At 36.5% G+C, this 26,550-nt stretch overlaps 1 protein-coding gene and 1 non-coding gene across 3 annotated transcripts in view; both read right to left on the bottom strand.

Annotated features, from left to right (window-relative positions):
- The window catches only part of STK31 (serine/threonine kinase 31), an 85,482-nt gene that overhangs the window by 50,375 nt on the left and 8,557 nt on the right, over positions 1-26,550 (bottom strand). For both annotated transcript variants that reach the window (XM_027539336.1, XM_027539337.1), the window contains exons 2-10: positions 19,403-19,449; positions 19,262-19,314; positions 12,468-12,566; positions 11,345-11,419; positions 9,701-9,859; positions 7,495-7,853; positions 6,291-6,465; positions 4,154-4,269; positions 2,090-2,249 (exon numbers count right to left, since the gene is read on the bottom strand). In XM_027539336.1, coding sequence (XP_027395137.1) covers positions 2,090-2,249; positions 4,154-4,269; positions 6,291-6,465; positions 7,495-7,853; positions 9,701-9,859; positions 11,345-11,419; positions 12,468-12,566; positions 19,262-19,314; positions 19,403-19,430 — 1,224 coding nt within the window. In that variant the 5' untranslated portion in view covers positions 19,431-19,449. The remainder of the gene's footprint in view (positions 1-2,089; positions 2,250-4,153; positions 4,270-6,290; positions 6,466-7,494; positions 7,854-9,700; positions 9,860-11,344; positions 11,420-12,467; positions 12,567-19,261; positions 19,315-19,402; positions 19,450-26,550) is intronic.
- On the bottom strand, positions 1,422-1,493 carry TRNAC-GCA. The gene has a single exon. It is a non-coding gene; the product is annotated as a tRNA-Cys (tRNA).

Genomic DNA, 26,550 nt, shown 5'->3' with positions numbered 1-26,550 from the left:
ATCGATTCAGTCGTGTCTGACTCTGTGCTACCCGATAGACGGCAGCCCACCAGGCTCCCCTGTCCCTGGGATTCTCCAGGCAAGAACACTGGAGTGGGTTGCCATTTCCTTCTCCAATGCATGAAAGTGAAAAGTGAAAGTGAAGTCGCTCAGTCGTGTCTGACTCTTAGCGACGCCATGGACTGCAGCCTTCCAGGCTCCTCGGTCCATGGCTTTTCTAGGCAAGAGTACTGGAGTGGGGTGCCATTGAATTTTCAAATGACAAAACAAAAGTTAAAAAGCAGTTCTTTTTCAAGTTTCATCTTACTACATGAAAATGTGAAATATTTTAATGATGGCAGTATGGTTTAAATGGAAATAGAATACACTTTGCAATCAAGACATCTGGTTTAAAATCCCAGATTAACATTTAGAAGTATGTAATCTTCAGCAATTTCCTTAAACCTTGTGGGCCTCATTTTCCTGAGGAGCAAAAATGCCCATGTTTAAAAAGTACCTATACATAAAAGTACCTATACATACGTGTTTCTAAAAGATTCAAAAATTATTACTCTGTCACCTGTTTTCGTCTATCATCAGAAGTGACCAGTAAAGGTCTAATGTGTAAAGTAACCCAAATCTAATCCCCTAACCAAATTAAATCAGAGAAGGCAATGGCACCCCACTCCAGTACTCTTGCCTGGAAAATCCCATGGACGGAGGAGCCTGGTAGGCTGCAGTCCATGGGGTCGCTAAGAGTCGGACATGACTGAGCAACTTCACTTTTACTTTTCCCTTTCCTGCATTGGAGAAGGAAATGGCAACCCACTCCAGTGTTCTTGCCTGGAGAATCCGAAGGACGGGGGAGCCTGGTGGGCTGCCGTCTATGGGGTAGCACAGAGTTGGACACGACTGAAGTGACTTAGCAGCAACCAAATTAATTATTCCTGGCATTTCCAAAGGCTTAGTTATCTTATCTACTTTTCTCATTCAGAGCCAGTTAGGCTGCCAACTGGCCAAACTAGCTATGACTAGGGAATAAGACCTTTAGGGTACAATCTTCAGAGGCAGAAACCACCAATACTTAAGATAGGACAACTCCAAACTCAAGAATAGAGCTCATAGGTACTATGGAAAGCTATGATTATTGTATCAGATATCTTATATGAAAAACATGGAGTTCTACTCAGCTGAGTATAACAAAGAAAATTCCCAAAGGAAACAATATTTGTACCTACACTAATTAAGAATTCACATGAAATATTCCATTCTTCATATCCCTTCCCTACCCACATATAAAGGAAAGGAAAGGAAAGTGAAGTTACTCAGTTGTGTCTGACTCTTCGTGACCCCATGGACTGTAGCCTACCAGGCTCCTCCGTCCATGGGATTTTCCAGACAAGGGTACTAGAGTGGATTGCCATTTCCTTCTCCAGGGGATCTTCCCTAACCAGGGATCGAACCTGGGTCTCCCACATTGCAGGCAGACGCTTTACCGTCTGAGCCACCAGGGAGGCACCCACATATAACCACCTTTCAAGAACAGATGATTTAGAGAGCATTTACTAGTAAGGCAGAGTCCTATACTGTAGCATAAAGCATGCCCCTCTGACCAGAAGATCCACATTAGCAGGTGTGGGAGTCATCCCAGCTTATAAGCCTCATGCCCCTCAAAAACCATTACCTCTTATAGGTATAGCTTCCAGGGTCCCTCAGGGAGTATGCCCAGTTGTTTAGTATTTGTAGTTTGCAGTTCCTCCCAATCCAGATACAATTTACCAATCAGGGATTTTATTTACCTAAACAATGTTGCCAGTAACATGACTGAAATTTCAATTTATGAAATTACTAAGGGAACAGGGAGAGGTAAATCCTCAGGCAAAAGGGGAAAAGATTTTGTTAACCCTTTTCCACAATCACTACTCATTTACCTTACCTTTCTTCTAAGGCAACAAAAGAAATCAAATTACTAATATGAAGATATTTCAAAAGTTAAAGATTTCATATAAAGTATCATTACAATATCTGCAGTCCTTCTGCTTTTTTGAAAGATATTATCTCCTTATATTCAACAGATAAAAATCATAATGGAGAAAAATTCTTGACCTACCACATTCTCACAAGTTTGAATCTTCTCCTGAGCCAGATTATATTCTGCCCAAATTAGCTCTAATTCATTCAAAGAAGCTGGGATAGTAAAGCAGTCTTCATCCAACACTTGTATAGCATCTGAAAGGTCATTTCCAAAACGAACACTGATACTGACACGTCTATTTAAAAAAAAAAAATAGCAAAAGGAAAAGATCAAGAAATGTTTAAGGTGGTGTGAGAAAAAAAATTACACAAATAGTAATGGTCTAAAGTTACTATTTACAACACTGACTATGAAAAGGTATTTTTTAAAACTATATAAAATCATAGGTAACTTTGATACAAACCTTTGACTAAAAATACATTTCACTGGGAAAAAATTAAATATTTATAAAGACAGCTTCAAAAGTCTGCAGAATTAAAATGATATAAAATTAGATTTGTAAATACTTCTTTTAAAATGTTATATTTAAGCCAATTTTATCAAGATGAAGGCACAGAGTCCTTGGACCTTAATAAGCAGACCAGCATTTGCATAATCTTAAAAAAAATCCCAAAAAATCCCAACAAAGCAATCAGAGAGGCCAATTAGGAAAACCAACACGGCTCACTCACCATTTTATTTGTTTTAGCTTCCAACCGGACTTCCACCATTCTAATAGCATACTATTTCCTCAAATACAGGTTAAAATATACTGAACTGTTCTGGTCTAAAGTCTGTCTCACAGCTTTGCCAGTGTAGTCACTTTGGCTGTGCATTAAAAGTTGATTAACCTCTAGAGAGACCAAATTACTCAAACTCTTTAAAACCTATAAACCAGACGATGACTGACAGATTTATACTGGAAAATACAGATTCCCACTGGACAAAAGATGAACACATAGTGTTAATTGAGAGCAACGTCTTAGTGTTTCCAAGTACATGAGGAAATGAATTACTGCACAGCAGTTTTATGCACAGCACAAAAAGAGAACTAGACTGTTGTGAGAACTATTTTTTCCACATTCCCTAACCAACAATAAAGGTGGAAAATTATCCCTAAGCAACAATAAAGCAATTATCTATAAAGTAAAATACTTACATAATTCACATATAGAATCTGAGACATGCTGATTAAACTGTATGAGACTTGCTAACCAACTGCTTTTCTTCTGACTCCATGAAGATCATTTTTCTTGTAATTTAGGAAGACTACTTTTGTCTTTCTTTAGACAGAGTATCAGAGAAGGCAATGGCATCCCACTCCAGTACTCTTGCCTGGAAAATCCCATGGACGGAGGAGCCTGGTAGGCTGAAGTCCATGGTGTCGCTAGGAGTCGGACACGACTGAGCGACTTCACTTTTACTTTTCCCTTTCCTGCATTGGAGAAGGAAATGGCAACCCACTCCAGTGTTCTTGCCTGGAGAATCCCAGGGACGGGGGAGCCTGGTGGGCTGCCGTCTATGGGGTCGCACAGAGTTGGACACGACTGAAGCAACTTAGCAGCAGCAGCAGCAGACAGAGTATAATTAAATAATTTGGATTACTGAAATCTATAATAGTTTCTGTATAGGACTGAAAATAACCCCAAGCAAAACAATGGGACCTAGTAGTTTCCCATCAAACTATTATTTAGAAGCTGTGTTGACTTTTTAATTCCATTCTCACATATAACTTGAGATACTATCATCCCACACGGTGACAACAGAACACTATAAAAACAGTATAAAATTTGTCTCAGGAGTAACTATCTTTAGTTTCCGTCTTTAAAATAATGAAAATACAAAGAATAAGTTTCAAAGTAAATATGAAGTGGGAGGGGACATGGGTAAACCTATGGCTGATTCATGTTGATGTTTGGTAGAAACCAATGCTATAACTGAACAGCTATATATATGCGTGTATATATATTATATATATATATATATATATATATAGAAAGAGAGAGAGTGTAAAACAGGAATAAAACCATCAAGGGTCCCCACTAAAATAATTAATTTTAAAAAAGAAAAAGCAAAAATGAAAGGCAAAGAAATTAAACAAAGCACAAACTAATCAGCATTGTTTTAAACCATCTTCCTCAAAAATTCACTTTTACCTACCTAATTTCTTTCAATATTTCAACCTTAGCTGCCAGATTTTTCATTCTGGTACCTATACAAGTCTTCACAGTGCTTTCCAAACGTTTAGTCAAATCCATGGTAGTTGCTTTCTCTTGCTGAAGCAAAGAACAAACATATCTTAGTCAGACCCACATAGGAAACTGTATTTCTACTGTTATTTAAACAACTTTTAGGTGTAACTAAAATTTTAAAGGATTTATGCGGCAGTGTTCCCTGAAGAATGCCACATATGAATTCAAGGGTTGGAGATTGAGTTCAACTACCAATGGTCAATGACTTAACCAGGCCCAAGTAATGAAACCTTGATTTTAAAAAACTCAGAATGATGAGGTCTGGGGGAAGCTTCCAGACTGGTGAACAAATCCATGTGCTGGAAGAGTGACTGGTCCAGAGAATCCTCCAAACGATCTCCATCTCCACTCCCATCATAACTTCCCCTTTGCGTCTCTTCTTGTATTTGCCTGTTTATGAATTGTATCCTTTATAATAAAACTGTCATCGTAAGTACAGCACTTTCATGAGTCCTGACAGTTGTTACTGAATTACTGAATTGAGAGCAAGGTGTGGAAGTGGGTCATAGGAAGTCTTAAACTGATAGAAAAAAGTGTGGGTAGCCTGGGACCTGATTTGTGGCTAGTGCTTAAATTGAGCTAAGTCTTGAGGGACTTAATCCTTGTGGAGTCTGAGATAACTCTTGGCATTTAGTGTCAAAAATTAACTGTAGGCCATTCAGTTGATGTTAGAGGAATGGCAACTCGTGTTGGGGTAACATATTTGGTATTAGAAAAAGTTATACATTTGAAGACTATACAGTATTCTGGGGGGAGGGGGAGAACTGCCCTGAACCTGAGCAAACCTTGATACTTAACTATCATAAAAGGAAATACATGGAGATATAGCAGCCTGTTAAACAACAAAAGGATGCAGATGAAGCACTTTAAGAGATTTATTGAGCAAAATGGAATGTATAGGCCTAACTGGAAATCTGACTGGAAGAAACCAAACATAAAATGATATTCATGGAACAACAGGGGAAATCTGAACACTGGATATTAAATGATATTATGGGCTTCCCTGGTCGCTCAGCTGGCAAAGAATCCTCCTGCAATGCAGGAGACCTGGGTTCAATCCCTGGATTGGGACAATCCCCTAGAGAAGGAAAAGGCTACCCACTCTAGTATTCTGGTTTGGAGAATTCCATGAACTGTATAGTCCATGGGGTCACAAAGAGTCGGACACAACTGAGTGACTTTCACTTAGTGTGAACATAAATTAGTGAACTTAGTGAAAGGATTATTACTAATTTTTAAATGTAATTGTATTATGGTTATGTCTCTTTTCAATTTCTTTTCTGTTAGAGATACATAATACATTAAAGCATGTACATTAAACTATTATGAATGGGATTTGTTTTGAAATTACTAGGAGGCATAGATTTTTTTAAAAGACTATCTATTTAATAATTGTAAAAACTGGGTGATGGATACATAGTACTAATTATTCAATTCTCTTTTTAAAATGTTTGAATATTTCCAGAGTTAAAAAAATTTAAAGGACATAAAAGGAAATATAAATGAGAAATTATTAATTTTTCAAACATCCAATGAAATTCAAAGATTAGTTTGTAGCATAAGAAAAAATTTCATCTATAAACAAGTATGAAGAAAGAGAGAATACCAAGAGTAGGGAGAAGAAGGGGAGGTAAGAAAAGGAGACAGAAAAGTATAAAGACAAATAAGAACAAATTAGAGCTTCCCTGGTGATCAGGTAGTTAAGAATCCACCTGCCAATGCAGGGCACATGGGCTGGCTCCCTGGTCCATGAAGATCCCACATGCCTCAGAGCAACTAAGACCACGCACCACAATTACTGAAGCCTGTGCACCTAGAGCCCATGCTCAGAAACAAGAGAAGTCACTGCAATGAGAAGTCTGTGCATCGTCAGCTAGAGAGTAGCCCCACTCCTCACAACTACAGAAAGCCTGTGCACAGCAATGAAGATCCCAATGCAGTCAAAAATAAATAAATGAATAAATTTTTGTTTAAAAAATAAGAGTAAATGAACACAATTTCCCAGTTGATCATTCTTTATCTTAAGCCACTGAAACATACCATACCTGCAGCTCCTGGGCAGTCTGTTCGACTTTCAATTCTAATGCCTTGCACCTTTCAAGAAGAACCTCCTTCTCTGTTTTAAGTTTTTCATTTTCTTCAATCAGTTTCTGGTCCTGCTTAATTTTTGCCAGGCTGACATTAGACCCTAAATTAAAGTCACCAACAGCCAAATTTTCCCTATTAAAAACAAATTCACTCATTTTAAAAACCAAATTGTTTTAAGTGTGACAGAGATCAAAACTTAAAATTTGGCTTTTCATACCATAATAAATATATATATATATATATATGTGTGTGTGTGTGTGTGTGTGTATCTATATAAAGTTAATTTTAGAAACTAATCTGATCTTTACCCAGTTTCAACATTAGAAAGCATTTTAATGCAAACTAGATTTTATAGCTGAAGTCATACTTCAAAAATAATGCCTCCTAATCTCAGATAAATCATATTCCAACTTTTTCATATCAGTATCAACTCCAGCAAAGATAGTAAAAACCATTTCTGTATCAGTTTCTTCCAGTCTCTCATTACTCCCACTCCATTTAACCGTTTAGTTCCTAAAGCACTGATAAGATCCCAACAAAAAGCTTATTACCCATTACACAGTATCTGGGCTGGATCATGACACAGAAGTAAAAGGATGGTTTTGTACTTTTAAAAATCAAATCTGGCTTTCTGCTTCAAGTTTGTAACTAAAAATTATCTAAAAAGTGAACATTTTTGTTATAATCAAATTCCATCAGAGTAAATTTTTACAGGAAGAAAAAAGAGCCTCTCTTTTGTTAAAGAGAAAAGGCAATTCCCTAAGACTCATTAAAATATTCTCAGAGCCATAGGAAAAACTTCAAAGTTTATCTGAAATTCTGTCTCTTGCCTGAGTAATTTAGATTTAGGGGTAGATTTTTATGATAAATGTATTCAAAAGACTTGGAAAGAAGAGCTGGTATGTAAACTTCAAACAATTCAGAAATGATTTTTCTTTCAAAATGGCTTTTAATTAAAATATCCCTGTTAAAGAGGAATATTTTTTTTTCAGTGTGTTAGAGAGGAATACCTGTTTGAGAAAAACAGACATAATCAGTATTATCCCTCAAAATCACAGACATAGTTGAGGACTCTAAAAACATAAGCCTTGACTACTATGACAAGAGCTTCTAACATAAATCAAAAATTAGGTAAGACTAAAAATCCCACTACAATCTTACTTTGGAAATGTCACATTATTTCCTGCATCATTTTCATTCTTCAAGTCAAGACACATTCTCCCACTTAAGCGCCCCTTTGGCCGGGTGAAGTTTGATTGGCTTGATCTATGCCCCCACAAAGGAATGGGGCTTTTGAGGTTCCTGAGGACAAGCTGACCAGGATCTGATTTTTTTTCCTCACAGATATTAGTGCTGGAAGTGAGTCTGCATTTTTCTGCAAATCCTTTCTTAGCCACCTCTTCCCCAATATCTACATTGCCATACTCAGCCTGAGCAATTATTGTTCCATCTTGATAGGTAGCTTTAATTCTCATTTTAATTTCCTTTTCAAAAATCAAGCTCCCCAAAAAGGTTCTGCCCTAAGAAAGATAAGAAAAAAGAAGATATTAACCATCTATACCAACATGTTTTCCTTCACTTATTTTTTCTATTAATATCTAGTTTTTCCAATGATCATTATTTCTTCATTCTGAAATCTCTACAGAAGTGGTTTTACCTTGTTGGCTAAATACAAATATACTTCCTCATGTGTATACTATACTCCAATTACATACTTGATAAATCCTTTCCAGAAGAAGAGCTAAGACCTGTACAGGAATCTATATTTATACATTTTTTTAAAGTGTACCAATTAAATACCCTAGAATAATCTCTTTAAATCAAGCAGATTCTGTTGACCATTTTGGTCCTAACTAAATATAAAGGTGTGCTGAGGAGTTACAGCATATAAAAATGAAATCTGGTATCTAGGAAAAATGGGAAAATGTAGAAGCAGTGACAGATTTTCTTTTCTTGGGCTCTAAGACACTATGGATGGTGACTGCAGCCATGAAATTAGGAGATCCTTGCTTCTTGGAAGGAAAGCTATGACAAACCTAGACAGTGTATTAAAAAGCAGAGACATCACTGTGCTAACAAAGGTCTGTAAAGTCAAAGCTATGGTCTTTCTAGTAGTCATGTACACATCTGAGAGCTGGACCATAAAGAAGGCTGACAGCTGAAGAATTGATGCTTTTGAGTTGCGATGCTAGAGAAGACCCTTGGGGATCTCCTGGACTGCAAGGAGATCAAACCAGTTGTAAAGGAAATAAATCCTGAATATTCACTGGAAGGATTGACACTGAAGCTAAAGTTGCAATACTTTGGTTACCTAATGCAAATAGCCGACACACTGAAAAAAACCCTGGTGCTGGGAAAGACTGAAGGCAAAAGAAGATGGTGGCAGAGGATGAGATGGTTAGACAGCATCACTTGACTCAAAAGACATGAATTTGAGCAAACTCTGGGAAATAGTGAACAGGGAAGCCCATGAGGTCACAGAGTTGGACACGACTTGGTAATCGAACAACAACACAGTTCTAGGTACAGAAATGTTTCTTATAAGTAACTACAGTGCAGACAAAGCTACACCCAGTGACCTAAAAGATACTAAAAACTGAACAAAAGAGAGGCAAAGAGAAGGTTTTCAAATTTTATTGTTCCTGCTAGTACTGATTATTTTCACATAAGTCATCTGAGCTGCTGAATATAAAATACGTATCTGATTACTTTGCAGTGTAACATTCCTTCAATAGCAGTATCAGTTACCAAAAGCATACCATTTTTGCAGATTTAAAAGGAGATAGGATTCCTGTTAAGACTACCACTGAAATTATGAGGTCTTCCAGAATAAGGTTGCTAACCTAAAATTTAATGGAAATGAATACAAACTGGAATCTAGATTAACAGAGATGTCACTGCCAATTACTATGTTGAACAGTGTGAGCCTCTGCCAAGAAGATAAAATTTGATTAATTTACAACTCTTGCTTATTTCAAATTTGTGATATTTATGGCCACAGCTAAAGATCACTTTTATTTTATAAATATTTTCTCAAAAGCAAAAGATAACAATAATTATATGCATCAGTCTCTCAATAATAAGAGACTATTTGAAGCTTTCTCATCAGAAGAAACTATTTACATTTATTATATAAGTGTATACACACAAACACCAGTCTTATCTGATCTATAATGTGTATTCTAGCAAAGATGAGCACAAATATATAATTGCTTCTGAATTATTCCATCATTTCACATTTTTCACTAATTTATACAAGCTTTCATATTATAGAAAATTAATGGATTTTAACCAGACGTTTTTTTTTTTTTTTCCGAGCACATAGTTTTCTTTCCGTTAACAAAAATATTTTAAATCTGTGACTTGCCTGATCAAACTGGGTAACTTCTTGGCTAGAAGGAATCTGTAGTCCCCAAAGTCTATACTTTTTGGCAACACTAGAAAATTGCAGATCCAAAGGAATCTCTACTATATCCGATCGATTCAGAATTTCTGTATTTCCATAGTCAATATATCTCACCAGACACTGGAAAATAATCAGATAAATACTAATACAGAACTTAAATATCTCAAAAAAATCATATATTTGCTGTTTTTTGTCAATTACCTGTAAATCATGATAGCATTTTACCTGAAATTGTCTAAATGCATTCAGAAACAAGAGCTCCAACAATATCCTCAAAATACAGAAAACCCATAGTCCATGAGATCCCAGGGATTTTCCTATTTGGTACTAGTTCAACTAGTACCAAACAGTACTATTTCCAACAGTACCATTTCTCATTTTGATTTTTTTAAACAATGGTATTTAAATAAATATAAGTCTATGAAACTTATGACTCTCTTCTATCTCTAATGTTAAAGTTAAAATCAATCAACATTCTTAAATTCAAGTTGGAAAAAATAAAATCTTAAAAGGCAAAGTTTTATGAAACTTTCTTTGATAAACTTAACTCCAGCTATTAGACCTTTGAAATGAATCAAATTCACCCTTTCCTCCAGCTCTGTATCTATAAAAGGTAAAAAAGATAAATAGTTTATCACAAGGTCAAAAGCCATTTCGCCCTTAATTTTAAAAGTTAAAGCCAAATCAAAGCAAACACAAAATATCATTTCCAGTTGTCAAACTGTGGGGAACAGGTCTGTTTTACTAAGATAAATCATTACCTATAACAATAATAAATCACGAGATTTTAAAAATACATTTGGAACATTACTCAAAGTGTTTCATCTTACTTTATTGCACCAAGAACAATATTTACAAAATATTATATAAAATATTTTTAAGTCCAAGAAAGCAGACATTTTAAAAAAATAGTAAAAGAAACCCTATAGAGATGCTTTTACACAGCCTGAGATGTTCAATTGCTATTTAGAATCCTATCTCCACAAATTTCCTTAAAAATATTCCGTAATTTCACAATATAAAAGACAAAATAGCTAAATGCAAAGAAAATTCATCACATTTAACCAAGGCACAAGAAAGAGGCAAGCAAATCTTCACTATTAACAACATGCATGTCTACTAAGTAAAATATAAACATAATTTCAGAATCAAATGTTCTTTTTCTACTCAATCTTAACAGAATAAACTTTAACTTACTCAGCAAGACTCAAACATAACTATTAAGAACTAAAATACAAAGAACCACTGGCCACCAAAAATAATACACAAATTAGGTAATCTATTCTTTGATAATCTGGGGTGATTATACGACAACTTAAAATCAGAAGAATATTTCTGAATCTAACTTTGACTTTTGTAAGCACTTCATTTCTTTTGTTTTTTGAGGGAGGGGGAAATGTATGCTTTAGTCAATTCATATGTTATTCAACCATATTTTAAAATTTATTTATTTTAATTGGAGGCTAATTACTTTATAATATTGTAGTGGTATTCAACCATATTTTATACTACTATGAATAAGCAATGAAAGGCTAAATAAGCACCAAAGTTTGGACTGAAAATAAATATTCCTCATGGCAAAAAAAGTTGAACACTCATTCTTGCCTTTTCATCGTTGATGACTTTCAGTACTTGGCATCTGTACCAACATTTATCTTCAGAAAATAATCCACCATAAATCTACAGACAGAAAAAGAAAGCAAAATTATTTGGCATTTTAATGAATAGTAATGCTAAGTAGATCAGGTCATTTACTAAGCACTTTATGTATAATAACTTATTTTATTCTCACAACCCTATGAGGCAGGTACTTTGTTTTCACCATTACATGCCCCAATGGTAAAGATGGTAAAGAATCTGCCTGCAATACAAGACACCCAGCTTTGACCTCTGGGTCAGGAAGATCCCCTGGAGAAGAGAATCCCAACCCACTCCAGTATTCTTGCCTGGAGAATCCCATTGACAGAGAAGTCTGGCAGACTACAGTTCATAGGGTCGCAAAGAGTTGGACAAGACTCAGCAACTAGTATTTTCACTTTCATACACTGAAATACTGCATAGGTTGAAAAAGAACAAACATACAATAATCTGGATAAATCTCAGAAATTATGTTTGAACAAAAGAAGCCATACATACACAAAAGAGTATACATATTGTACAATTTAAGAGTAGGCAAATGAACCTATGGTGAGAGAAGTCAGAATAATGGTTACCTCTGTTAAAGGACTACTGACTAAGAACTGACTGAGAGGGGCCTGAGTGAATTTTCTAAGCTGACAGAATTGTATCTTGATTTGGGTGGTGATCACATAGATGCATACATATGAAAAATTCATTAAGCTGTGTACTTAAAAGATATATACTGCATTGTAAATTATGTCAATTAAAAAATACATGCACATATGTATATTGTCAAACTGTTCTCCATAAACATATCTCTTATAAATTTTTGTGAATCAGGGTCAAGGACAAGGATTCTATTCTGTTCGCCACCATTCTATTCTGTTCACCACTGTGTTAAGTACCAGTGTTTAACACAGTGCCTGGTAGATAGCAGATAGTTCATAGGTATCTTTGAAAAAATAAATTAATAATGACTGTAGTCTATACAAATTCTAAAAATGTGCCTCTTTCTTCAAATATAACAAAAATTCCAAAATCTATAAAATCTAAGATCAGTAAAGCTAATAGAAAAGATGGAATAATTGTATCCAAGAACATGGCTCACCTTCTTTGGATCAAGATTCCCAAACACTGAATTGGCAAGGGGACAGACTTCAGACAGTGAACAACCAATCTTCATAATATCCTTATTTCTATTGATACTCTAGAAGGAAGGGCAGACATAAATTCAGTAAAGTATTATTAATATTTTCAATGTTATGCAAACAAGGGTTCTACTATGCATGATACTTAAAAGGTTTTGGAGCATTAGAAATTAAATAAATTCTCACATCATTACTTTCCATCATTCGAATGAGTTCTTTACTAGAAATGGAACTAGGCTATAGAAAATTTTTACCTCCCAATGAGTTCAAATTACATGGAATTCAAAACTAGATACTAAATATTATTAATATTATATGAAGAGATAACTTTGTCTCTGGATTTTACTTTAGATCAAATCCTAATTGCTCAAAAGAGGTACCATATTTTAGTCAAGTGACATGGGTCTTCTCACATATTTGTTGCTGCATAAAGGAAAAAAATGTAAAACTGATTTCAAAATGTATAGGTTCCTCTGTACAAAAACACGGTTATCTACTTAGTAAATTTATTTCTCACAGGGGCATGGGTTAACGATTTTGAAACTACTTTAGACATATACGAGGATTGAACAAATAAATAAATATATTGTATATAATGAAAGCAGGCAGAAAGAAATTACAAATAAGGAAGGCAGGCTAGAATGAACCTGCAATGTTAGATTACAATTGCAAAGTATCAATATGAATTCATGTATATATACATACATATGTATGCAAGCACACATATGTTTATGTGTGAATATATGTATACATGAAAGAAATACACACAGATATAGATATGCACATGTGTTAGTTATATGTATTTGTATTTTTGTATTATATTGATAAATATATTTCCTAGGTCTGTCTGCTAAGAGCAACTAGAAGCAATAATACTCAAGTAGTGATAAGCACACCTAGTACCCCGATCTTGATTTCTAAACACCATTCTCTGATAAAAGGAACAAGATTTCTCTGGAGAGTGGGTCATTCCAGGGCTAAGACAGGGAAATAAATGATGATCCTGTAATATCTGGTGATGCCAAAAAGTAAAGAAATATTCAAAAAAAGAATGGGTGCAGCTTAAATGATACAGCAGTCAATGTGAACAATCTCCTAACGGCCAAAGCTGGAACAATGTAAGCAACAAAATAAATGACAGTACTAGATTATAACCCACAGGTGTATATTAATATAAATAACTGACTAAACAAATAAAAGGTGGTGAGGAAACAACTCTTCCTTAATGAGTAATTCCAATTAATAAATGCAGAAGGAATGAGGAAAATAGAAAATCATCATCAAAGACCATAGTCATAAATAAAATATCCGTGGGTAAAAAGTTTAAGAAAAACAAGATTAGATAGTCTCAATGTATCTTCTTCTAAAACACTCGTTACTTACAGAAGGAAAAATAGTAACTTTACAATTAAGACACGTAGCAGTTATCCCCTTAACCAAGTGGATCAAGGTTAATATCACCAATAAAGAAATATCTTAGTATTGTAAGTTCTCTATATGATGTAATTCCAGTACCTCATACTGCAGTATGTACTGCAGTGCTACAGTCGCTTCTGTAGTACTACTGCCAATTTGTTTACGAGAAACCATAAACAAATACAAAATGAGGGATCCTCTATAAAATAACTAACCAGTACTCATTACAAATGTCAAAATCATGAAAGATAAAAGTATGAAAGAACTACCAAATGTTGGATGAGACTAAGGATACATGACAACTAAATAAAATGTGAGATCTTGAGGCAGATTCTGGAATAGAAACAAAAGGAAATAAGAAAAAAACTGGTGGAATTTGAATTAGGGCTGTACTTAAGAGTTACTAGGACTGTACCATGGTCAATTTCCTGACTGTGACCACTGTACTATGGATATGTAAAATGTTAGAAACAAGGAAAGCTAGGTGAAGGGTATAATATTGAAAATAATTTTACAACTTTCCTGTAAGTATAAAGTTATTTCAAAGTACTGTTAAATACGTATGTTCTTTAAAAATATATCAATAACACAGTCAATAAGGCTAGAAAGAATATGATTATCTTCGATAAATGAAAACAAACTCTGAGTTTCTATGCACAGTAAAAATGTGAAGTGAATTCAAACTGACTCCAAAACACACTGGAATCAGTCTTTAATACTCCCCAGGAATGAGCTCTCTGAAGTTCAGAATACACCAAAACATTTTACATGATTAGATTTTGTAGGTATATGGACTAGCATAAATGAAAGCTCTTTGTTCAAATGTCAAATACTTAAGATTCCTCCAATGGCTACTCAGCAAACTAGGCCTACCGAAATTTTTGAAGTGTTCTCATGTAAGTGGCTTAAAAGGCAGAAAATCCAAAGTGGTAGAAAAAGAGAGAATACATGTGAGCAGATCTTCATCTTGACCTGCCTCCATATGTTTCTAAGTCTCTATATACTCTTCATCTACAGCCTATCAAAGCCCTAATCAAATGCTATAATTAGCTTTTTTTCTGCTATATTCTTTCTGTAGAATTACTGTTTTATCGTTGCCTTTTCTGTTACACAGAATGTACACATCAGGTGTTAAAAAGTACAATACATCTTACAACTGAGCAGGGGAGGAAATCACACTGAAAATTGGCATCGTGCAGCATTTTTCAGAAAAAAAAAAAAAAGTGACTAGGATTTCCAAAAAAAAAAAGTGACTAAGGTAGGTTTTCAGAAAAAAAAAGTGACTATTAAATTACATCTATTACTTGATACTATGAGATCCAATACAATTATACAAAATACGATAACATCAAGTAATAAAACCAAAATTAAGACAGCAAAAGAGTCTTTTTTTTTTTTATAAGAAAATACTCTTATAAGAAAATACACTCTTATACTGTTGCTGGGAATGCAAACTAGTACAGCCAGTATGGAGAACAGTGTGGAGATTCCTTAAATAACTGGAAATATAACTACCATATGACCCAGCAATCCCACTGCTGGGCATACACACTGAGAAAACCAGAATTGAAAGAGACACAGTACCCCAATGTTCATAGCAGCACTGTTTATAACAGCCAGGACATGGAAGCAACCTAAATGTCCAGCAGCAGAAAAATGTATAAGAAAGCAGTGGTACATATACACAATGAAGTATTACTCAGCCATTAAAAAGAATACTTTTGAATCAGTTCTAATGAGGTGGATGAAACTGGAGCCTATTATACAGAGTGAAATAAGCCAGAAAGAAAAACACCAATACAGTATAATAACGCATATATATGAAATTTAGAAAGACAGCAAAAGAGACACAGATGTATAGAACAGTCTTTTGGACCCTGTGGGAGAGGGAAAGGGTGGGATGATTTGGGAGAATGTCATTGAAACATGGACATTATCACATGTGAAACGAATTGCCAGTCCAGGTTTGATGCATGATACAGGGTGCTCGGGGCAAGTGCACTGGGATGACCCAGAGGGATGGGATGGGGAGGGAGGTGGAAGGGGAGTTCAGGATGGGGAACACATGTACACCCATGGTGGATTCATGTCAATGTATGGAAAAACCAATACAATATTTTAAAGTAATTAGCCTCCAATTAAATAAATTTATATTCAAATAAAAAAAAAAAGAAAATACTCTTGAAGCAAGCATGTAACTGACCATTCTTTTTAAAGAAAATCCACTGCATGCAAAATTACCAACCTCCAGAAAAATCACATATACTAAATCTATTCTCACAAAGTATACCACATGCACACTTGGAAAACACAAAATTAAAACAACTGTAAGCAACAGAGTGAGCTTCATGTTTATAAGAATATGAGAAGTCCTTTTATGCTTAGCACTGCTATATAAAGAAATGTCTTTTGAAGTGAATTCATGAAGTGTCCCCCTGTTGGGACCACACTTTACAAAAATACTATGTTCTTGAAATGACCTGGGCTTCCCAGGTGGCGCTAATTGTAAGGAACCTGCCTGTCAAGGCAGGAGACATAGATGTGGCTTCAATCCCTGGGTCGGGAAGATCCCTGGGAGAAGGAAAACGGCAACCCACTAAACTATTCTTGCCTGGAGAATGCCATGGCCAGAGGAGCCTTGTGGGTTACAGCCCACAGGGTCGTGAAAGAGTAGGACAGGACTAAAGTGAATTAGCATGCATCTATTCTTGAAATGAGATTACAAACCAAGAATGAGCATCTTAGCAATGTCATCTTGAATTTTTAAAAATTTTAGCATTTTATCAAAACATATCAAAATTTCATCAAACATCAAAAGATGTCCCTTAGATGTATAGGATTCATTTAAAATTTTTTTTCCTAGAAACAACACACAAAGGAGAAGCATAGTTATTTCCAACCATCCTTCTGGAAGATGCTTCCCAAGGTTGAGAAGGGTCTTTTCTTCTTACTGACTGTTTCTGGCCTTAGCATGTGTTAAGGTATGAGATTTCAGGTTAGTCAACTGAGGAAATTTCTTATTACAACTGTCAAAGGGGCACACATAGGGACTGTCTCCAATATGAATTCAAACGTGTGTACAAACAATTTGTTTCTTAAAAAAAAAATCATCTGATTCATATGGACACTTTAGTAGTTTTAGTTCTTAATCTTTTCATTCAATTAAGACATGCTTTCTCTCTTTTTGAAATGTGTTTAAATTTCTACAGGGCCTCAACTTCATGGTTGAAATCAGAGGTTTGAAAAGTATGAGTTCTGCTGTTTTGGTAAATAAAATTTTATTTACAGATATACCTATTTATTTATATATTGCCTATGGCTGCCTTTGTACTACAATGGCAACTTTTGTAGAGCTGAACAGTTGCAACAGAGCCACAAGTCTTAAAATACTTACTAATACTATACAGAAAAAGTGTGCTGACATCTGGTTTAAATCATAATTTCAAACTCAGGCTACAAATTCACATAAATGTCAATAAAAATTGAAGTCTAGAGCTGCACTGACCAATACAATAGCCAATTCTTACTTGAAATGTGGCTCATCTGATTTAAGTTGTACTGTAAGTCTAACATATACACTGGGTTTTACAAACTTACTATGAAAAAAGGAAAATATCTTGTTAACATACTTGTGTTCATTACATTTTAAAAAGATATTTAGGATGTGCTGAGTTACATAAAATGTTTTTATTAAAATTGATCTTGCCTGTTTTTCATTTTGAATGTGTCTTTTAAATGAACTTATATGGCTCAAATTATATTTCTACCAGACAGTACTCGTCTAGAAAATCTTACTTAATTAAGACAGTAAATGCTGTTCCTATTTAATAAGCTTAAAAATATCATTTATCATCCAACACTTGGACACTGCTGAGAGGGATACAGGTACTATCAATGCAGAGACAATGGGGAAATGGGCAAAGAACCAGAACATGTGGGCACCCTTTAGAAAATGTGTCCATAAGCCGAGATACAAATTTGTTGAACATTTTCTATGAATATCACCCTTCTAAAATATGTTTTCTAAACAGATTTAAGAAGCCTGAGTTAATCTTATTTCTTCTTTAACCATTCTTTTTCATAAATCCTGTTTCCCATATTGCCAATTCACTCTACCCGCACAAAGAGTTGTTCTCAGGCTGCAGAAGTACACAGAAATGTTATTCCCTTCCCTTTCATATCACACAGCTCATAAAATTAAAAGTTATTGAGTAACTGTACATTAGAGAGATTCATCTTCTTAAATTCTGGAACATAAGCACTTTGGTGCTTCACTTTGTATTTAAAATTGAGTAAACTTATTTGCCTTGAAGACTGCCAATAAAAAATTATAAATGTTCCATTAGTACTTTCAATTATATGATGAAAAAGACATTGTACCTCAAATTCAAAATTAAGCCAACAGAAAAAAGACAGAAATTTAAAAACAATACCACTTTAGAAATTTAAAACAGTATCGCTTGCTCCTTGGAAGAAAAGCTATGACCAACCTAGACAGCATATTAAAAAGCAGAGACATTACTTTGCCAACAAAAGTTCATATAGTCAAAACTATGGTTTTTCCAGTAGTCATGTATGGATGTGAGAGTTGGACTATAAAGAAAGCTGAGTGCCGAAGAATTGATGCTTTTGAACCGTGGTGTTGGAGAAGACTCTTGAGAGTCCCTTGGACTGCAGAGAGATCAAACCAGTCAATCCTAAAGGATATCAGTCCTGAATATTCACTGGAAGGACTGATGCTGAAGCTGAAACTCTAATACTTTGGCCACCTGATACGAAGAACTGACTCATTTCAAAAGACCCTGATGCTGGTAAAGATTGAAGGCAGGAGGAGAAGGGGAGGACAGAGGATGAGATGGTTGGATGGCATCACCGACTAAATGGACATGAGTTTGAGTAAGCTCCAGGAGTTGGTGATGGACGGGGAAATCTGGTGTGCTGCAGTCCATGGGGTCACAAAGAGTCTGACATGACCGAGCCGCTGAACTGAACTGAATCACTTAAGAAACAATCATATCCAAGACCTCTAGATGGAGCTGTAACTTCACAAATACAACAGTTTCTCAGCATCTTCAGTAATTTATGCAGCCTAGATTGCTGATGCTAAATTAAGTGTAATTTTAAAACCTCACACTCATAATTCTGATATTCAGTTCAATTTTTAGCCATTTGTCTTCTAATAATGCCCTGTGTTAAAAAATGTTCAATAAAAATTAAGCATGGAAAATAACAATGACATATATATATCATATTACAGGGTTTTATTTTCATTTTTGTTGGGGAGGATCTGGGTTAGTGGAGGAAGAGGTGGGAGAGGAAATAAATCAGGCTATTTTACCTGGGCCCAAAATGTTACTGCATCTTCCACATGACTTCCAACCACATCTTCAACTAAAATCAAATTACAATACAAAGAAAATCAGAAATTAATCAAGATCATCTAACTTTTACATACAAAAATAATTTTTTGTGTCAGTACCTTTATTGCAATGTTTATCTTCCTCCATTTGGACAATTCCTGCAAAACTAAAACAATTCAATAGTTTGAATTAGGTTCTATTAATTGGCCATTGACAGTGAATTAAAGACAAAATCATACAATGTCCAAATTCCTCTGTGTATGTTTTGTCCCAAATAATCAATATCCAAACTCTGTATTAAAAACAACCTCAAAGATATTTTCTCCAATAATTATTTTGTTTTGAGTATATCTTGCAATTTCATCAGATGCAATTTCTATCTTTGAAATTATCTCTTTCACCAAACTTTTATATATTTATATTGAACAGTATAATTGATGCACACTCTTTTCAGTTACATAAATATTTCAGTACAAAGTGTATATTCTTTAAAATAATTGATGCCTTCCCTAAACAAGAGTAGTGGCTTCCCTGATAGCTCAGCAGGTAACGAATCCACCTGCAATGTGGGAGACACAGGAAAGGTGGGTTCAATCCCTGAGTTGGGAAGATCCCCTGGAGGAAGAAATGGAAACCCACTGCAGCATTCATGCCTGAAAAAGTTCCATGGACAGAATCTGACAGGCTACAGTCCAAAGGGCTGCAAAGAGTCTAACACAACTGGGCAACTAAACACACATGCACTAAACAAGAGTAGCACTCCCACAATTTAAACAAAAAGAAACACTACGAACATATATATATATAACACAAATGCTTCAGACTGGTATTTAATTTTTAAATAAGAATATCCATTTTATGGTTTCTGCTTTTGAAGATACCCTGCATTTAAAAACTGCAAAATCAATCAAATTGTGCCCATAACTTCAAAAATAATTTTCATTACATAATTTGCTTTCCCAAATGCAAGATATTTCAAAATGTCTACTAGTTCTAACTTTGCCCTTAAAACACTAGAATATGGCACTTTATATGCATAAACGTTATATTTTTGAAAGGAATTGAAAATAGATCTTTTAAAGAATTTTAAGAGTTAATTAAGAACATCACTACACCAAATATCCAAATCCTCCCCCAACCACAGGAAAAGAAATTAATCTTGTGTCACACTGGGGGAAAGGTCATAAAAAAATTTTAACTATTATGATTTTTGTTACAACTTTACGTTTTTCACATAAACTAAGTAGGATCAACCCATCTTTAAAACAAGGATTCTTGCTCATATACTACTCAAAAGTAAATTTTAAGTTGAGCAAAAAGTTGTAAAAACAAGTTAGAATCTGTCCAAAGAAACTTATTTCGCTGGAAGACACTCGCTTAATTTAAAAGATGGGGGCTTCCCTGGTAGCTCAGCTGGTAAAGAATCCACCTGCAATGCAGGAGATCCCGGTTTGATTCCTAGTTTGAGAAGATCTCCTGGAGAAGGGACCCGCTACCCACTCCAGTATTCTTGCCTGGAGAATCCCGAGAGTCAGACATGACTGAATGACCTTCATTTTGCCTTCTTTTTTCCTAAAATGAAAACCTTTACTTCGGAAATGGCACCACACGACGTAAAAAGTTTTTAAATCTTACTTTTAAAAGGGGTCAAAAACACTTTTTGGCAATGGTTAACACGGGAGTGGTGAAGGAAATGGCAACCCGCTCCAGTCTTCTTGCCGGGAGAAACCCATGGACGGAGGAGTCTGGAGGGGGCTACAGTTCACCGGGTCTCAGGGAGTCGGAACCGACTGAGAGACTTTCACACACTCACAAGACGGGAGTGGTGCTGCACCCACTATCTGCAAACCGGGATTACCAAACAGCACTTCCAATTCTCATGGAGAATTCGGAGTGAGTCCAGGTCGCTCCTCAACGCCTGTCTTAGGCATTTCGAAGTTTAAAAGGTCACAGAATTTGCTGGAAGAGAGAATTCCACCCGACAACTGGTCTGCAGGTCTATGTCTTCAACCAGAGCAGCAGGCCCAGTTGTTTGCAGGCCAGCTTCGCCTTCTGGCAGTACCCTTAGAAACTGGGGTGGCTGTCACCCTCAGAAGCGAGCGGGCAGCGTGGAAACCAAGAAGGCCAGGAAACGGCCACGCCCATACTTGTGGACCTAAAAGACAACCCAGGGTGAAAATACGGTGCTACCACCAAACCCACCGAAAGGACTGCTACTGACCTCGCACTTCCTGCCACAGAAGTTCTAGAAGAATGCCCCAGGCCCCACATGCTGGGCCGTCAGCTCTCTGCCCGCCGCCGCAAACGTGCAGACTTACCTCACGTGTTCTGGCCACTGGGTCTCCAAACGGCGCTTGCGCGCTCGTTGCTGTGCCAACATCCTGCCTTTGCTCAACTGCCTCGCTCACGTGAGCATCAGGGGCTGCGGCCTAGGGCGGGGCGTGCCGGCTGGGGCCATGCGCTCTGCGAGGAGCGCACGGAGTCTGCGCACAGGCTTTATATGACGGCATTCCCAGCGCCTGTGGACTAATGGCCGTCTGCCGTCTCGTTTAGCAAACTTAAAACGGTGACGTGAGATAGTGGTGTGGACTTCTGTGTCCTTTCGTAATTTGTACATGTTGATTAAAATTTTTAAATACCCAAGTTGGAAGAATCCCAGCATTTTTTTTCTTTTTTTTAACAAGGTAGAAAGGAGAAAATGACTTTAGTACAATGAAAGCATGATGTTCAGGTTAGTAGCTTTGCAAGCATTTCTCAGTCCAGCCTAGGGTCAGCTCTCGCTCGTGTTGCAGCGTTTTTCACATTAACGGTTGGGGCGGAGGGGTGGGGGGGGGAGGGGTGGGCGGTGAGGAATAATATAGCTTATGTGGTTATGAGCAGATGTTACACTTTGTGGCAAACCTTGCACAACAGTTGAAAATTATCTCCACTAATTTTTGCCAGTTTGAAGTATTATATACAATAATACAGTAGTAAAGTAGTAAAAGTACACATGACAGAACATATGTATACGCTGTTGAAATTAACCTCACAATGAAGAAGACAGTCATTTCCTTCACAACCCCCCACACAGCCCCACCGCCCTCGAAGGTTTCTCCTTGTCCCTTTATGGTCGTTGGCTCCCGTCTACTCCAAGTAATAGATCCTGCTTTCTGTCACCAGTTTGCATTTTCTAGAATTTCATGTTAACCAAATCATACAGCGTGTCCATTCTGTTTTCTTTCATTCAGTATAATTATTTTGAGATTCATCCATTTTGTCACATATACCAATAGTTCCTCGCTCTGTATTCAGTTCAGTTCAGTCTCAGTGGTGTCCCACTCTTTGCCACCCACTGACTGCAGCATGCCAGGCCTCCCTGTCCATCAACAACTCCTGGAGTTACCCCAACTCGTGTCATTGAGTCCATAGCTAGCTATCCAACTATGTGATCCTCTGCCATCCCCTTCTCCTGCCTTCAATCATTCCCAGCATAAGGGTCTTCAAATGAGTCAGTTCTTCCTATCAGGTGGCCAAAGTATTGGAGTTTCAGCTTCAACATCAGTATTTCCAATGTACACTCAGGACTGATCTCCTTTAGGATGGACAGATTGGATCTCCTTGCAGTCCAAGGGACTCTCAAAAGTCTCCAACACCACAGTTCAAAAGCATCAATTCTTTGGCACTTAGCTTTCTTTATAGTCCAACTCTCACATCCATACATGACCACTGGAAAAACCAAAGCCTTGACTAGAGGGACCTTTGTTGGCATAGTAACGTCTCTGCTTTTGAATATGCTGTCTAGGTTGGCCATAACTTTCCTTCCAAGGAGTAAGCGTCTTTTAATTTCATTGCTACAGTCACCATCTGCAGTGATCTTGGAGCTCCCCCCCCCACCCCCCCAAAAAAAAGTCTGCCACTGTTTCCACTGTTTGCCCATCTATTTGCCATGAAGTGATGGGACCAGATGCCATGACCTTTGTTTTCTGAATGTTGAGCTTTAAGCCAACGTTTTCACTCTCCTCTTTCACTTTCATCAAGAGGCCTTTTAGTTCTTTTTCACTTTCTACCATAAGGGTGGTGTCCTGCATATCTGAGGTTATTGATATTTCTCCTGGCAATCTTGATTCCAGCTTGTGCTTCATCCAGCCCAGCGTTTCTCATGATGCACTCTGCATGTAAGCTAAATAAGCAGGGTGACACTATACAGCCTTGACATATTCCTTTTCCTATTTGGAACGAGTTTGTTGTTTCATGTCCAGTTCTAACTGTTGCTTCCTGACCTGCATACAGATTTCTCAAGAGGCAGGTCAGGTGGTCTGGTATTCCCATCTCTCAGAATTTTCCAGTTTATTGTGATCCACATAGTCAAAGGCTTTGGCATAGTCAATAAAGCAGAAATAGATGTTTTTCTGGAACTCTCTTGCTTTTTTGATGATCCAGCAGATGTTGGCAATTTGATCTCTGGTTCCTCTGCTTTTTCTAAAACCAGCTTGAACATCTGGAAGTTCACGTTTCATGTATTGTTGAAGCCTGGCTTGGAGAATTTTGAGCATTACTTTAGTAGCGTGTGAGATGAGTGCAATTGTGTGGTAGTTTGAACACTCTTTCGCACTGCCTTTCTTTCCACTGATACTGGCTGTAGTTTTAGTAGATTCCGTTTACCAGTTGAAGACATTACCTTCTATTTTTAGTTTGCTGGGAGTTTTTATGAATGTATCTTCAGTTTTATCAAATACTCCTGCATCTGTGATAATGATCATGTGGTTCTTTTTTAATTTGTTAATACAATGAGTTGTTGTCACTAAGTTGTGTCCTACTCTTTTGGGACCCTATGGATTGTAGCCCACCAGACTCTTTTGTCCATGGGATTTCCTGGGCAAGAATACTGGAATGGGTTGACATTTCTTTGTCCAGAGCATCTTCTCCCACCCAGAGATCAAACCGTCCTCTCATGCATTGGCAGGCAGATTGTTAACCACTGAGCCACCAGGGAAACCCAAATGATAAATTTGGGCTTGATGAATTATACTGGCTGATTTTCAAATGATAAACCAAACTTGCAACCCTTGCATAAAGCTTGGTCATGATGTATTATGTTTTTTTATATATTCTTGTATTAGATTTGCTAAAATATTAAATATTTTTGCATCTATGTTCAAGAGGGATATAGGTCTGAAATTTTCCTTTCTTGCAATGTCTTTGTCTGGTTTGGTTATCAGAGCAATGCTGACCACATATAATGAGCTGTAAAAACTACTAACTTCAATTTTCTGAAAAAGTCTGCATAGAATTAGTTATCTTTGTTCCTTAAATATTTGGTAAAATTCACAGTGCAGCCATTCAGACCTGGAATTTTCTTTGTGGGAATGCCACTAACTACAAATTCAGTTTCTTTAACTGATAAAGTCTAATCAGCATATAACCAATCTAAGGCTGCTGCTGCTGCTGCTGCTGCTAAGTCGCTTCAGTCATGTCCGACCCTGTGCGACCCCATAGACAGCAGCCCACCAGGCTCCCCAGTCCCTGGGATTCTCCAGGCAAGAACACTGGAGTGGGTTGCCATTTCCTTCTCCAATGATGAAAGTCAAAAGTGAAAGCGAAGCTGCTCAGTCGTGTCCAACTCACAGCGACCCCAGGGACTGCAGCAACAGGCTCCTCTGTCCATGGGATTTTCCAGGCAAGAGTACTGGAGTGGGGTGTCATCATCTATTAATTATTGAATGAACTTTACATTTTGTGTCTTTAAGGAATTTAAGCTGTGAAATTCATTGGCATGAATTGTTGATAACATTCCTTTACTACCTCAGAAACTATGGTAACATCACCACTCTTGTCCCTAATGGTGAATTGTGTGCTTTCTCTCCTTTGCTGATTAATCTAGCTATTAATAGAGGTCTATCAATTTTTTCTTAAAAAAAAAACAAAAAACAAAAAACAGCATTTGGTTTTTTTCATGTTTCTATAACCTTTCTGTCTTCTATTTCTGCTCTAATCTTTATTATTTCCTTTTTCCTATTTAATTTTAATTTTCTCTTCTTTCTCTAGTTCCTTAAGGTGAAAGCTGAGGTCACCAATTTGAAATCTTCTTTTCTGGTATATGCATTTGTCACTGTCAATTCCCCCGAACTACTACTTTAGCTGAATCACACGTATTTTTATTTCCATTCTCATTCATTAAATGGTTTGATTCTTTTTCTGAATTCTTCTTCAACCCATGGGGTATTTAGACATATGTTGTACAACTTTCAAATATTTGGCAAAGTCCCAGATATTGGGACATCTTTGTTACTGATTTCTAATTTAATGCCATTGTAGTCAGAGGACATAATTTATGATCTGAATCTTAAAAAAGCACTGAGACTTGTTTTATGGCGTAGAATGTAGTCAGTCATAGTAAATGTTCCACGCACACTAACATGTATGATGCAGAGGGTTCCAGTGAGCATCCCAAGCTACAGTGTCAGAGGATCTTTAGATAATACAGTAAGACAGTAACGGCATGGTCCCAAGACAGAGTGTCATCAAACAGCTTCCATGTGAAGCTGTCAGAAGTCTGCTTGGAAGTGTTTCACAGCAGTACTGGGGTTAGAGGGGGACCAAGAAAATTTGAAATGGCACACAGGAGGTGTCAATACACTTATCAATAATTCATAGTTAATGTGCATGCTTGCTAAGTCGCTTTAGTCATGTCCGACTCTTTGCAACCGTATGAACCAGTGAAGTTGCTCAGTCGTGTCCGACTCTTTGCAACCCTATGGACGGTAGCCCGCCAGGCTCCTTTGTTCATGGAATCCTCCAGGCAAGAATACTGGAGTGGGTTACCATGCCTTCCTCCATGGGATCTTTCCAACCCAGGGATCAAACCCATGTGTTCTGCATTCCAGGCATATTTTTTACCATCTGAGTCATCAGGAAAGCCCCTCATATTAACAAAACAACCTAAAAATCATTAGATACCACTAGAAAGTAATTATATAATTTTAAAAGTTTTTATTTTAAAACATAAATCAAAATTACAAAGTTTAGAAAATAAAAAAACTAAGGATTTTAATTTAACTATTTTGAATGAAATGTTTGTTCAAACCCTCAATAACATCTTAACATTTTTAAGTAGCCTGAAGAGGTTAAATTATTATAAATTCAAAATAGCTACTGTACTTTAAAGTTTTGACTAACATGAAAATAGCCTCATTTGTTAGGAGAGAGAAAAAAGTTTATATAAAGTAATAAATCATAAATTTTGGTAAAAGTAATATAAGGTACTGTCACATTTAAATAAGGCAAC

The sequence above is a fragment of the Bos indicus x Bos taurus genome, chromosome 4, assembly GCF_003369695.1.
Source record: "Bos indicus x Bos taurus breed Angus x Brahman F1 hybrid chromosome 4, Bos_hybrid_MaternalHap_v2.0, whole genome shotgun sequence".
Taxonomy (NCBI): domain Eukaryota; kingdom Metazoa; phylum Chordata; class Mammalia; order Artiodactyla; family Bovidae; genus Bos; species Bos indicus x Bos taurus.
The sequence above is the reverse complement of the archived record's forward strand: the minus strand, read 5'-3'. Positions and strand labels throughout refer to the sequence as shown.